At 52.9% G+C, this 12,517-nt stretch overlaps 1 protein-coding gene across 7 annotated transcripts in view; it reads left to right on the forward strand.

Annotated features, from left to right (window-relative positions):
* The first annotated feature begins 2,055 nt into the window (after window positions 1-2,055).
* Window positions 2,056-12,517, forward strand: part of LGALS12 (galectin 12) — a 52,836-nt gene continuing 42,374 nt past the window's right edge. For all 7 annotated transcript variants that reach the window (XM_075006103.1, XM_075006104.1, XM_075006108.1 and 4 more), the window contains exons 1-9: window positions 2,056-2,200; window positions 4,101-4,189; window positions 7,802-8,012; window positions 8,910-9,029; window positions 9,431-9,469; window positions 10,208-10,234; window positions 10,722-10,810; window positions 11,183-11,345; window positions 12,137-12,244. In XM_075006103.1, coding sequence (XP_074862204.1) covers window positions 2,147-2,200; window positions 4,101-4,189; window positions 7,802-8,012; window positions 8,910-9,029; window positions 9,431-9,469; window positions 10,208-10,234; window positions 10,722-10,810; window positions 11,183-11,345; window positions 12,137-12,244 — 900 coding nt within the window. In that variant the 5' untranslated portion in view covers window positions 2,056-2,146. The remainder of the gene's footprint in view (window positions 2,201-4,100; window positions 4,190-7,801; window positions 8,013-8,909; window positions 9,030-9,430; window positions 9,470-10,207; window positions 10,235-10,721; window positions 10,811-11,182; window positions 11,346-12,136; window positions 12,245-12,517) is intronic.

Consider the following 12,517-nt stretch of genomic DNA (forward strand, 5'->3'; position numbering starts at 1 on the left):
GGCGCAGTTGCTGGGTTTGCAGAAGCAAGAGCCGGTAAGGCAGTTAATAGGGAAAGAGCCTGGGGGCAAATGTGGGAGTGACCCAAACAAAGAACCTGCTTGGAGTCTGTTTGGCAAGATTGTGATCACCCCACAAATGGGCTGTGAGCTCAATGTGGCATTTTGCATGTCACCTAACAAATGGGCATCAAAGTTCAGCCCCCACCCTCAAAACAGTTCCTGGAACAAAGGTATCAGGAAGTTGCTGAGTCTGTTTTTTATCTCCTGCTAATAGGATGCCCCTTAACCTACAGTTGAATATTTCCAGGGCCAAAGGTCCTGCAGCAACTGTGGAGCTGGGTAAACTAAATGTCTCCCAGCGCTCCCCCAGCTGGTACAACACTTTCAGACAGCTAATACAGCTGGGGGTACAGCTAATAAAGTCCTCTCCTAGGAGATGTGTGGCAGAGGCAGAGGGAGGGTTGTTTCCCTCTTCCTGGCTTCACCACTGACTCCCTGTATGACCTTGGGGGTGTCATTTTGCCTCCATGTCCCTTTCCTAGTTATAATCTGTCCTGGTTACTAGGATTGTCTTTCACTCTTTAAGCAGTGTCTGGTAGAATGGGACCCTGATCTCATTCAGGGTATCTGCAATGCCCAGCATTATGGGGGCCTCATTTTGGATATGCTCTTGTCATAGAAATATTTACAACTTTCCTTACGTGAATAGTCTCTGAGAAGTTTACATGAATAAAGTTATGCACAGGCTTAACCCTTTGCAGGGCTGGATCCTGTTATATTTTCTTCCCCTTGGGTAAGACATAGACACAAAGTCACATGAAAATTTTTGGGACAACACTGCCATCTGGTGGAGGGAAATAAAAACCTTAAAAGAATTATTTGTTGTTCCTGAGAAAAGGGCATAGATTTTGGGGATATGATCCTTCCCCCAAAGAAACTAAATGAGAGGCCGGTCATGCCACTTACCCCAACATATCTCTAGTAAGTACTTAGATTACTGCGTTACAGTGGTCCACAGCAGTGCTAGCCAGGATCATAGTCCTGACATAGGAAGGCACAGCGCTAGGGAGAGACAGCCCCTGCCCTGATGAGCTCCCGGTCAAAACAGACAAAAAAAGGTTTATTGTGTCCCTCATTTTACTGATGGGGAAACTGAGGCAGTGCAATTAAGTGGCATGCCCAAGGTCACACAGGGAGTATAGGGGCAGAGCTGGAGATCCAACCAGCTGCCCAATATCATCTGCTAGTGCAAAGCTAGCCAGCCTTATTCTAAATCAGCCTGACTTCCTTGCAGATGCGGAGGCCTTGCCTGGCAGGAGCTAGGGTTCTAGGCGCACCTGACATCACAAGTAAAGTGAGGGTTTCTAGTCTCGGCTGTATTCCCTGCAGGGGAAATTGGCTCCTCTCAAATATTTTAAACAAAAGAAGCTCGATCTCTAAAGGCTTTAAAATAGCAGCCAAAACAAACCAGCAGTCCTGGAGCACCTTAAAGACTAATGGAAAAATGTATTAAGCCATGAGCTTTTGTGGGACAGACCCACTTCTTCGGATCTCAAGAAGTGGGTCTGCCCCACGAAAGCTCATGGCCTAATAAATTGTTGTTAGTCTTCAAAGTGCTCCAGGACTGCTGGTTTGTTTTGTTAGAATACAGACTAACCGGGCTGCCTCTCTCTTACTTACCAACAGACAGGAAATTAAATAAGCCCAGGAGCATTCATTACATTCCTTCTTAACTCTCATGACTTTTAGCCAGTCTCGGGACATCTTGGAGGGAGCTGGGGCCTGGTTTATACGCTCCTGGGACTGGTAATATCGCTGACTTTTTTTTTTTTTACACTAAGTTTTAGCGACTCTGCTTGAGAATCAGCATCATGATTCCCAGACGTTCACTCAGCCAGACCCTCAGCTGGTGCCGAAGGCTGTGAGCCCATGAACGCCAGCTGGGTCAGTATTTCCCTGATGCTTGGGAGGGCGATAGGACCCTGCAGAGAGTGTGAAAGCGCCAGAGTCTGCTGGGGAGTAGGCTGGTGTGGATTGCTCTTAAAATTATCTCCACCCAGTGCGATTGCATCATGTGACTGCTCTGAGCTCCAAAGTTCCCTGGGGGAAGCTGAAGAGAACTGTTAGGTGGGAGGATTTTCAAGCCATGGCCCCCACGTCTCTGGCAGATTTCATCCTCCAGCCTCCAGTTTTCCACCCGGTGAGTAATCTCTATGAGATGTGCCCCGAGGCAGCCAGCGGGCAATGAAATAAAAGGTCAGATCCCGCAGGCTGCTGGCTTTGCCCAGAGTCCTGGGCCCCTGTAGCTCAATCACGCTCTTAGGTGGGTGGGTGTAACTCCAGAGCTAATGAAGAGAAAGGATCGGGGGTAGCCGAGTTAGTGTGTCTTCAAAAACAACAAGAAGTCCTGTGGCACCTTCTAGACTAACGTATTTTGGAGCATGAGCTTCAGCTGCAGGTCTTGGCCCACGGAAGCTTGTGCTGCGAAATATCCGTTAGCCTATAAGGTGCCACAGGACTTCTTGTTGCTTTTGAAGAGAAAGGAGTGGCTGCAGGCAGGTTTACAGGAGTGCATGTGAGCTCCTGCACTCCCATTGTTTGTGCTGTGGGAACAGGCAGGAGCCTCACCCAGGACCCCACTGCTGTGCTAGGTGCTGTACAAACATGGTGAAAAAGCAGCCCCTGCCCCAAAGAGCTCCCAGGCCAACTCCATTCTCTCCTCTCTTCACCTCCTGGGCTGGATTGTGGTTTGTTTTCCCTGTAGAGGCAAAAGGATCTCTGAATTTCTCAAACCATCGGGGGTCTGATTTGAGCTCCCCCCTCCCCCCCAACACAGCTGCTTGCCCACAAGGTGGGTGCATGACATTTGCTCAAAACAGGTCTGTGGGGTTTTTTTTATGGGTTTTTTGTTTGTTTGTTTTGTTTTGTTTGTTCCCCAACAGCTGGCAAAATGGGTGCTGCACATATCTGACAGCTGACCTCACTTCCTGGGAAGCTGCCTCCCTGTGTCTCTTTTGCAACAGGGACCATCTGACTTGATCTCAAGTCCAGGGGGAAATTTGACTTTTAAAGGGTTTACCCCAAACACTGCATGTGTGACTAGTTTCGCTGGAATCTCATTTTAACCTCGTGTGTGTTTGTTTGTTTGTTTGTTTGTTTCCCGGGAGGGGGCTAATCAGGTTATCCCCAAATTTTTCACCTGTCTCGCTGTTCTCTACACAGTCTTCTGACCCTTTCTGATCAGGCGAGACTCTGGAAAGTGCAGAGACTTCAGTTGAGACCATACCCCATTGCTGGTTTCCTTAAATCAAGCCAGTTCTTAGCTCAGGAAGTCGAGGTTGTGGTTTCAGTTGTGGCTCTGCTAATATCTGCCTTAGAAAAGTTGCAGGATTTTTGTTATGTTTTGTTTTTGTTTTGTTTTGTTTGGTGTTTAGCTCCTGAATCTAGTGCACCCCAAGCCCTTCCCAGAGCTTAGTGGGGTTTAGGTAAAACATTCTGGCTTCTGATTCATCTTGTCACCTGGCCTGTCACCAGTGATGTGAGAGGCTGGGGTGTGTTATTAGACATATATAATACTCGGGTGTGAACGATCAGCCCATCCCCACCCCTGCTTTTGTTCTGTATAGAATTTCCCGCTATTTACATAGCCCAGGAATTTCAGATAGCAGCGGTATCTGACATGCTGGAATTGAAGCATGCAAAGGGGAAGCCTCTTGTGCAGGTCACACCAGCAAAACTTGAGATGGAACTTGGATGTCTGAAACTCCAGCTAATCTGCGCCTATTCTAACCCCTCACTATACCCTGTTCCCCTTCCAAAGCTGGGCATAGAACCCAGGAGATCTACATTCACAGCAGCCCTTCTCCAGCCGCTCGCCTCCCCTTCCAATGCTGGGAACGGAGCATAGCAGGTTTGGCTCCCAGCCCCAAGTGAGTGCAAATGAGACCTTCCCCCGCTTGCATGCAGACTCTTTAGGTCCCATTCTTCTCCCAGTGCTAGAGTGAGAACCCACAAGTCCAATGTTACCAGCCAGCGCTTCCAGACTCACCCATTCCCAGCACTAACGGAGGTCCCTCTTCTCCACCCTGTGCCTATTTCAGGTGCTTCCATACATCACGACAATCTTCAGCGGTTTGACCCAAGGGAAGATGGTTCTGATGCAGGGCGTGGTCCTTGCAGAGGCTGAAAGGTAAAAGCTTTTGTTGTTGCCGCTCAGGTATCTCATTCTACGCCAACCCCTTTATTCCTGGCACCTGCACTCAGCCAAAAAAATCACCAGGGCAGTGGCTGTTGGGAGTTAATGTGCTAAACCCTTTGGCTTTACAGAGCTCAGATGAGCTGTGGGTAGAGTTTAGTTTAGTCCTGGAGAGTTCGGTTCCTTCCCATCCCTTACAACATGGATCAGGAATTCTCTCGTGTTGTGATGCCAATCAGTGGGGACAGGATCTTAGCTGCCTGGAGGCCTTTCTTGCCACATAAGGGCTACGTCTACACTGACCCCTCCTTTTTGAAAGGGCATGGTGATGAGCGAGATATGAATATGCAGCGCCTCTTAGCATAAGGGCGTCGGCAGCAATTCGAAAGTGCAGCTTTCTAATCGCATGCAGCCTGTGTAGACGGGGAGCTTTCAAAAGGAACTCCCGGTCTTCAAAAGCCCCTTTTTCCTATTTGGTTTTAGGATTAAGGGGTTTTCGAAAGGACCCCGTCTACCTGCGCAGCGCACAGTTTGAAAGCGTCACTTTCGAATTGCCATGGCTGCCATTATGCTAATGAGGCTCTGCATATTCATGGCAGCGCCTTATTACCATCTTCTGACCTCGCTCGTTACCATGCCCCGTTTCAAAAAGAAGGGGCTAGTGTCGACTTAGCCAGGGAGATGGAAATGTTCCTCTGGTATAAGGAAATAACTGACTGGTGTAAAGCCAGAGAAACAGTGGTGTACTTGGCACAGCACTGGACTGTGACTTGGGAGACCTGGGTTATACACCTACCTTGGCCATTCTACTACTCAGCTAGTATCTGCTTCCCAGGAGCCATGCGGGGAGTAGTTTGAATTAGAACAGCCTGGAGGCAGCTCTAACTTACTCCAGTGGATAATGTCAGCTTACAGCAGAGCTGAGCTTACTTCCACTTTGGAGATTTTGAAAAGCTGAAAACCCTCAATTTGGGTCCAATGGGGTTGCTTACTTGGACCCAAACCAAAACGTTCATCTTGTTTAACAGCTTTGAATTCAATAATAATAGAGGCAACTTCCAAACACACCAAGAAAAATCACTTGGAACTGAAAATATCAAAACAGCGTTTTAACTTTTTACTAGTTTTTCAAAATGAACAATTTTTGGCGAAACCTTCTAGTGTTGCCGAATCTGCATTTCTCCCACCACCAAAAATTTTTTTTCCCGCCAAAAAGTTTCTCACAGGTGCAGTTTGAAGCTATCATAGAATGGGAAATCCCTGGACCCCAGGCAAGTCAGCCTCCAAGCAGTGTCTGGTGCCGGGTTAGCAACCTTTCTGAGGCTGAGTGCTGAAATTTGACCTTTTGACATCTGTGTACGGTCCGAGCGTTGGGTGATACTTTTTAAAGTCACTGATAGTTCTACTTGCAACAGCTTTAATTAATAAATCAATTAAGATGCAGACCTTTGCCATTTCAAGCCATCCCCAGCCTTTTCCAGACAGGGACCTATTTTGACTATTCAGGAAGCCTTGGTGACCCAAGGCTATTCAAAAACCAGGGAGGAGGGGTCAGTGCTGTAACTACCTAATTTTGCGCCTTAGGCAAGAATATAAAGTTGTGCCCCCTCGTGTTTATATATTCATGATAGTTATTTCATAGAAAAAGGGAAAATTTATTATTATTAATAATCATCATCATCATCATGCTATGTTTGTTATAGTTAATTATTATTATACTTTATCTGAGTTGTGGTGGGAGAAAGACCCTTATCCCTGAAACGTTCCCACAGCTTAAACCTCACACTCAGAGGCTGGAGGGAGTCACGCTCAAGGGTTGTGGGGAGATGCAAGCAAAAAAAATGAAAACTGGCACATCGGTTACTTAGAACAGAAGGGGGGCAAAAGGGGGCAAGAGAGAAGTGGGGGCAAAATTACTTACTGCAGGAGTCTGTTAAGTGACTTGCCTGGGATGAGGACAAATATGAAAGGCGAAGAAGCTGTCTTTGTAATGTGTAACTGCTTCTCTATGGGTAGAGAGACCTGCTGGATGTGGCAGCATTAAGGAGCTGCAGATGGTTTCTTTAAGAGTCACACGCAGCTTGGACCGGCCGCTGGGGACCCTTAACAAATATAATCAGGACCCATGTTTGGGTGCGACCCATAGGTTGGGCATCCCTGATTGAGGTGTTAATGGGTAGTATTAGCTGGTCTTTTGTTAATCCACAGGCAGCGTGGCTATGAGCAAGCTTCTAGCTGCATAGGGGCTGAGCTCCTGCCTCTGGTGCCCCTGGTCCCGTCCCTCCTTGACTAGTGGTCAGAGGGCTCTGTGCTATTCTCTTCTTCCCAGGGAAGCCTAAAGAATGAGAGCCGCTCTGGAATGGCTCTGCTTCACGCGAGTGATGTGAGTGTGATATCCCGTTACTCTTATGCATTTGCTGAGGTACCTGGTAGGTTTTAAAGCTGAAATCTAGCAAATTAGATTTCCTGTTGTACTTGGGGGCCGCATTAGAATGGAAGCCCCCTTTGTGAGTCGAAGGAGTGGAAGCCACACACCTCAATGTGGTTCACCATCCTGCGTGCTGGCACCCAGACTGCTTCACAGAGAGAGAGTCCGTCGCCTCGACGGCCAGATGGCCTTTCGTTCAAGCGGTTGGAGGTGCCTGCACTAAGCTCCTGGGCAGTTTCAGGAGCATCAGCTGACTAATTCAGTGCTCGGTTCTTTCCAGATTAATTTTTGACTTGAATAGTATTTCTGAAGTGGGGACACTCGGTTATTCTAAACCAGGGGTGTGCGACCTTTCCAAGGCAGAGTGCCAACAGGTGACCTTTTGACTGCTGTGTACGGTCCGAATGCCAGTGATACTTTTTGAAGTCACTGATAGTCCTACTTGCAGCTGCTGCATTCATAAATAAACAGCAACGCTCTGCATCTTAATTGAGGGGGTGGTTGGTAGCGGTAGCTGGTCTCTTGCTAATCCACGGGCTTTGAGCAAGCTTCTGGCTGCAGGGAGGGATGGAAACGAGCTCCTGCCTTACATGCTGATGAAAATCCACTCACGTACCGTTCTTGGCACCCGTGCTGGGGGTTGCTGAGCCCTGCTCTAAACCAGTCAACTGCTTAGTAATTCACTCAGAACCCTGTCAGGATATAACCAATAGATCATTAATCAAGTGTAGATGACCAGCGTCCTAAGCATGTGCTGACCACACAATGGTGTTTTGTGTGCTCTTGTGACCAGACTGTGTGAAGCTCTCCACTCACACTGAGGAACAACGACAATCACCGAGACATCTTATTGCCTATACGTACGTTACCAATTCTTTAGTACCTAACGTGCTTCTCTTCCTTCTGGTGCCTCTCCAAGAGGCAGCAAAGCTTTGGAGTAGATCTAAGAGCTGCTCCCACCAGACAGCTGAACAGGCAGAGAGAAGCTGTCTACATCCTATTTGCTGGGCATATTTGTGTGTCGGTGCCTCACGCAGCTACCTTAGATCCCCCAAACCAGGGCTCAGGCTCCAGGCATGGTAATATTCAGGGCTCCAGCAGTCAGCCTTGTCGATGCCTACAGCTGGGGTGGAACCTGGCGTCCACGTGGTGCCACCCACCTCCCTTCTGTCCTCCAGGTTCCAGGTGGATTTCCAGTGTGGCTGCAGCCTGATGCCCCGGTCGGACATTGCTGTCCACTTCAACCCCCGCTTCCGCTCCCGCCCCCACGTCATCTGCAACACCCTGCAGGACGGGCGCTGGCTGGAGGAGACCAAGTTCCCCCAGCTGCCCCTGCAGAAGGGAGAGGCCTTCCAGCTGCTCTTCCTCTTCGGGCAGGAGGAAGTGCAGGTGAGTGGCGGGTGCTGTCCTAGCTTGTGTCCAGGCTTTGGGCCACTTTGGGGTTCCTGTGGGTGCCACGTGTCCCCATCCATGTCCACAAGCAGTTCCCATGGCTACAGGCCCTCCCATCTGGTAGGCTGGGGGTTCCCATGACTACGTGGCCGGCCTTTCTCCTCCGCCCCGCCCCACCACCTGCCATGGGCTGGCAGTAGCAGCTCCGATGTGGCATCTGCAGTGGGTGGCTGTCCCTAATGGCAGTCAAGACACACAGAGGCTATGGGGTCCGGCTGACCCCTGTTGCCAGCCCTGAAGGGCAGGTGTGCACCCAGTGCCTCTCCCCACCAGGAGCTGAAGTCCCCTGGGCCCTGTCCAATGTTGCCGAGTGAGCACTGATGCAAAGGAGGCCGCAGAGGAGCTGGAAGCCGGGGACAGTCCCCAGGGAGGAGCTCTGGTCCCAAGGTGCCAAGCTGGCTCCTCTGCATCTGCCCTGGTGCAGCAGGAAGGGCACGTGGACAGGACTGGCCTGCCACCAGCTCTTCCATGCTGCTGGAGGGCATTGAAGTGGGGGCAGCCCCTCAGCCTGCCCATGCTGGCCCTGGCGGCCCCTGAATAGGGGAGATGTCGCAAGGTGGGCCTGGGTCTCTGCTGGCTGAGCCCAAGGTCTCACTGGCGTGAAGCCGGGGGGGCCGTCCTGTACTATGCACGTGACCAAGAGCAGCAACAACCCAGTAACTTCGGGGGCGGGGGAAGGAAAAAGGGCCAGAGGTTCGGTGTGTGTAAATAGACGGAGCTGGTGGCTGAGTTACACCCTCTGGAGCTCCCCCTACCCCTATGCCCTGGTGACCACGGTCACCCCGGCTGGCCGCTGAGATCAGGGAGCTCAACTCCTTCCTCCCCTTTCCCCAGGTGAGCGTGAACGGACAGCACTTCCTGCAGTACTGCTACCGCCTGCCCCTGGCCCGAGTGGACACGCTGAGCGTGTCTGGGGACATCACGGTGAAGAGCATCGCCTTCCTGGCCACCAACGTAATCCCCTGCTGGGGCAGACCAGTGGGGCGTGGTGGGGAGGGTTGGCGAGCAGGAGGAAGGTGCCCATGTACTGTCTGTTGAAGCCCTTGTGGGGCGGGCAGGAGGGCACCCACAGAAGCATGGGGAGGTGGGGGACACCTGGAGGCCCTGACATGAGGAGGGTGGGTGGGAGGGAGTCTGTGAAGGTGGGAGGGTGACACCTATGGAGCTGGGAGGGGACTGGGAAAGCTCTGGTTGGCACATGGTGCTCGGCCAATACGGTGTCGAGTATGAGAGCCACTAGGGACAGTTGCTGGAGGGGTTGGCCTGAGGGACTCCAGTGGAGCAACCCCTGACTTACTCCAGCTGGAGATGGGGGCTCTGATCTCTGATGCTCTCTCTTCCTCCCGCCTGGGCAGCCCTTTGACGCCAGCCGAGCGGAATACCCCGTTGCTCACGTGAGTCCAGCCAATGGGCCGGTGGATGTTTCCTTGTTGTGCTCCGTTTGTCGTTGGCACCAGCTCCAGAGCCACCCTCCTATGAGACACCTGGGCCTGTCTTTGCTTCCCTGAGACCCATGGGGCTTCACAGTGGGGCAGAATACCAGAGCGTGGGCTGTTCCAGCCACGCCCCTGGTCTATACAGCCATGTGGCAGCCCAGCTGGGGCCAACCCAATTGTAGGGTGGGGGGACTTAGTGTCTACCTGCAGCCTTATTGTGGTAGCACATAGGAGCCCCAGTTGCAGACCAGGAACCTGATGTGCAGGGAGCTGTACAAAGACATGGCAAAAACCCAGTCCCGCCCCCAAGCTTCCAGGCTGTGGTCTCTTGCATGGCAGCACTGAGAGGTCTGGGGAGGCCATGGCCCAAGAATAGAGGAATGACATCCCGTCCTGGGTCATGCAGTCTCCCATCTAGGGAGCTGTGCTGGGCCTGGAGCTGCTCTGAATGCAGCCTACACTGGGGCCTTCAGCTCTAAAGCCTTGCTGCAGCGATGCAAAAGCCTGTCTCAGGCAGCTGAGCTACAGACCATTCCTGAGCAGGGCCTTGCATGGGTGTCTGGGGGCTGGGGGGGATCTGTTCACCCCCTGCAGCGGGCACAGTTAAGGGAGGACTATGCACGTGGAACAGGCATGTCCACATACAACTGCACCTCTGCCGTCCTAATTTTTCTCTCTCTCCTTCCCTCCCCTTAGCCCATGCAGCTAAACAGCTCCAAGCTGGTGAGTTCAGCCTGCGCCTGTGACCTCTAAACGGCAGGTTCCTGCACCTGTGAAGCAGTTGGGTTTGAGCCGGTGGGGGCGGTTGCAATTTGAGGGCAGGCTGCAGCTGCTGGCAGAAACTACGTGGAAAGGGATCAGGAGGCCAGACGGTCAGGAGTGGGAGGCCCCTGGGGCAACGGGGGCGAGTTCGGCAGCGCATGTCTGTGCTGTTGAGCTTCAACCACGGAGTGTTTGTATCTGGGGGGTGGGGGCAGGGAGGCTGCTGGCTTGTCCCAGGCCTGATTCCATGGGGCTGGAGTGACCCTCTAGATCCCAAGGGTCTGTGGTTCCTGTGATACACTCACGCTTCCCGCTGTCCCATGGGTTCATTTGCTACAAAGCCATTTCCAGACCCCACCTTGTTCCATAGGGTCTCGCTGGGGCTTGTAATGGTGCTCCCTGCCCCGGCTGAAAGGTGAACAATGGTGCTGAATTTTAATTTCCACAGGCTGTGCCCTACTCCCACCCACTCCCCCAGGGCCTGGCCCCCAGAGACACGATTACAGTCAGAGGACTGGTTGGCCCTGTGCCTGACGGGTAAGTATCTATCCAGCCTGCTCTCTCCCTTGACCAGCATTTAGCACCCCCAGCTCCATGTGGCTCATTAGGGACCGTTGTGCACAGCCTGGCTGGTGCTATGCAGAGAACTCCACCCAGGGATTCCTCCAAGAGCCCTGGAAACTGAGGCTCAAGCAGAAATTGGTGTCTCAGGCAAGCCTGGCGCCTGTGAGAAAGGCACCTCTCCCTCTTGCTGAAGCAAAGTGGACCCCTTGGGTGGCATTTAGAACAAAGGTCTTCTACTGGCTGCAGCTCTTAGGAAAAAGTCGTCCTGCCCCAGGTGCCACAAGGACGTGCTTTCCGTAACGAGGGCATCTCACTCTCTCTGTGTGCGCTACACCTGCTCTGCAGCTTCAGCCTCAGCCTGAGGGAGGACCCATCCCACGTGCCCCTGAGACTCAGCGCCTGCTTCAGAGCCAGAGCCCTGGTGTGGAGCTCCTACCCGGACGAGGCCCCGGGCCGTGCAGGGAACCTAACAGACCACTTCCCCTTTCATCCCCAGCGCTACTTTGAGGTAACGCTCTCTCTGCCCAGAAGGAGCAGGGCCTGGCTGTCCTGGGGGAAGCAAATGGGGCTCAGGCTGACCAAGGACATCACTGTGTACCTAGCAATGGGGCAGCACGGGGTGCAGTACTCCTTGCTGCCACTGGGGGTTCTGTGGTTATAACCCCTGAGGGCTGCAATAGTGCCTGAGGGTCGAGCCCCTGGAGAAAGCAGCCACCCTGTTTGTCTCTGTGTGGGGAGGAAGCACAGAGCAAGGGTCTGTTACAGCTCAGAGTTCAGGGCTTCTGTGCATGTTCTCTGCAGCCCCATCACCTGCTGGGGGGGAAGCTGCTACCAGCATGCCCTGCGGGCTCATCAGTAAGGCTGGAAGCTGCTCCTCCCAAGCCCTCTGCCCTGAACATTGTCAGGAAGGATGGGATAAACCTGGAGCCCAGACCTTCAGGTAGAACCTGCCCCAGTTCCCTGCAACCCTCGTGCTGCCTCAGCTCTTCACAGGTGGACTGTGGAGCCCCGTCACCAGAATCCCCCAGCCCCCAACTCAGCAGGGGGCTGCAGCTCCACCGAGCTGTGTAGAGGGGGGAGTGTGGGTGCGCCTGCCAGCCTGGAGGTGGCTGCGTCTTAGCAAGCCGGGCGGGGCGGGGTGGTGTGATACAACTGCTGCAGAAATACAGGCTCGCGGTCTCAGCTGGTGTAGTCCTGTTCCCACGGGCTCGGAGGGAGTGATGCTCATGGACGCTGGCTGGGGGCCTGGCCCACAACCCCATCACGCCCTCTGCCAAACCCCTCTCAATCCTCTTCTAGCTGCTGCTTGTCTGCGAGGAGGGGAGTTTCAAACTGGCCCTCAATGGGATCCCCCTGGGCCAGTACGACACACCATGGCTCTCCTGGGACCGAGTCACAGAGCTGCAGGTAGAGGGGGATATCACACTCTACGGTGTCCTCTCCTGACCCCTTCGCTGCCAGCAAGCTTGTGGCCTCTGCTCAGACTCCGTGGAGTGGGCCCTGGATGCTCGACAGAACTATCGCAGTGGGTGGGGGACCCGTCCTAGGGAGGGAATCCAGTCTCCCTTCTGGCTGATTCTCCATTCCCCTGAATCCCCCTGGACTAGGCTGGCTGGAAGAGATTTACAGTGAATGTTAGGAGTGGGCCTCACTTTTTGCCCAGGGCGGCAGAAGCAGGTG

Source organism: Carettochelys insculpta, chromosome 11, assembly GCF_033958435.1.
Source record: "Carettochelys insculpta isolate YL-2023 chromosome 11, ASM3395843v1, whole genome shotgun sequence".
Lineage (NCBI taxonomy): Eukaryota > Metazoa > Chordata > Testudines > Carettochelyidae > Carettochelys > Carettochelys insculpta.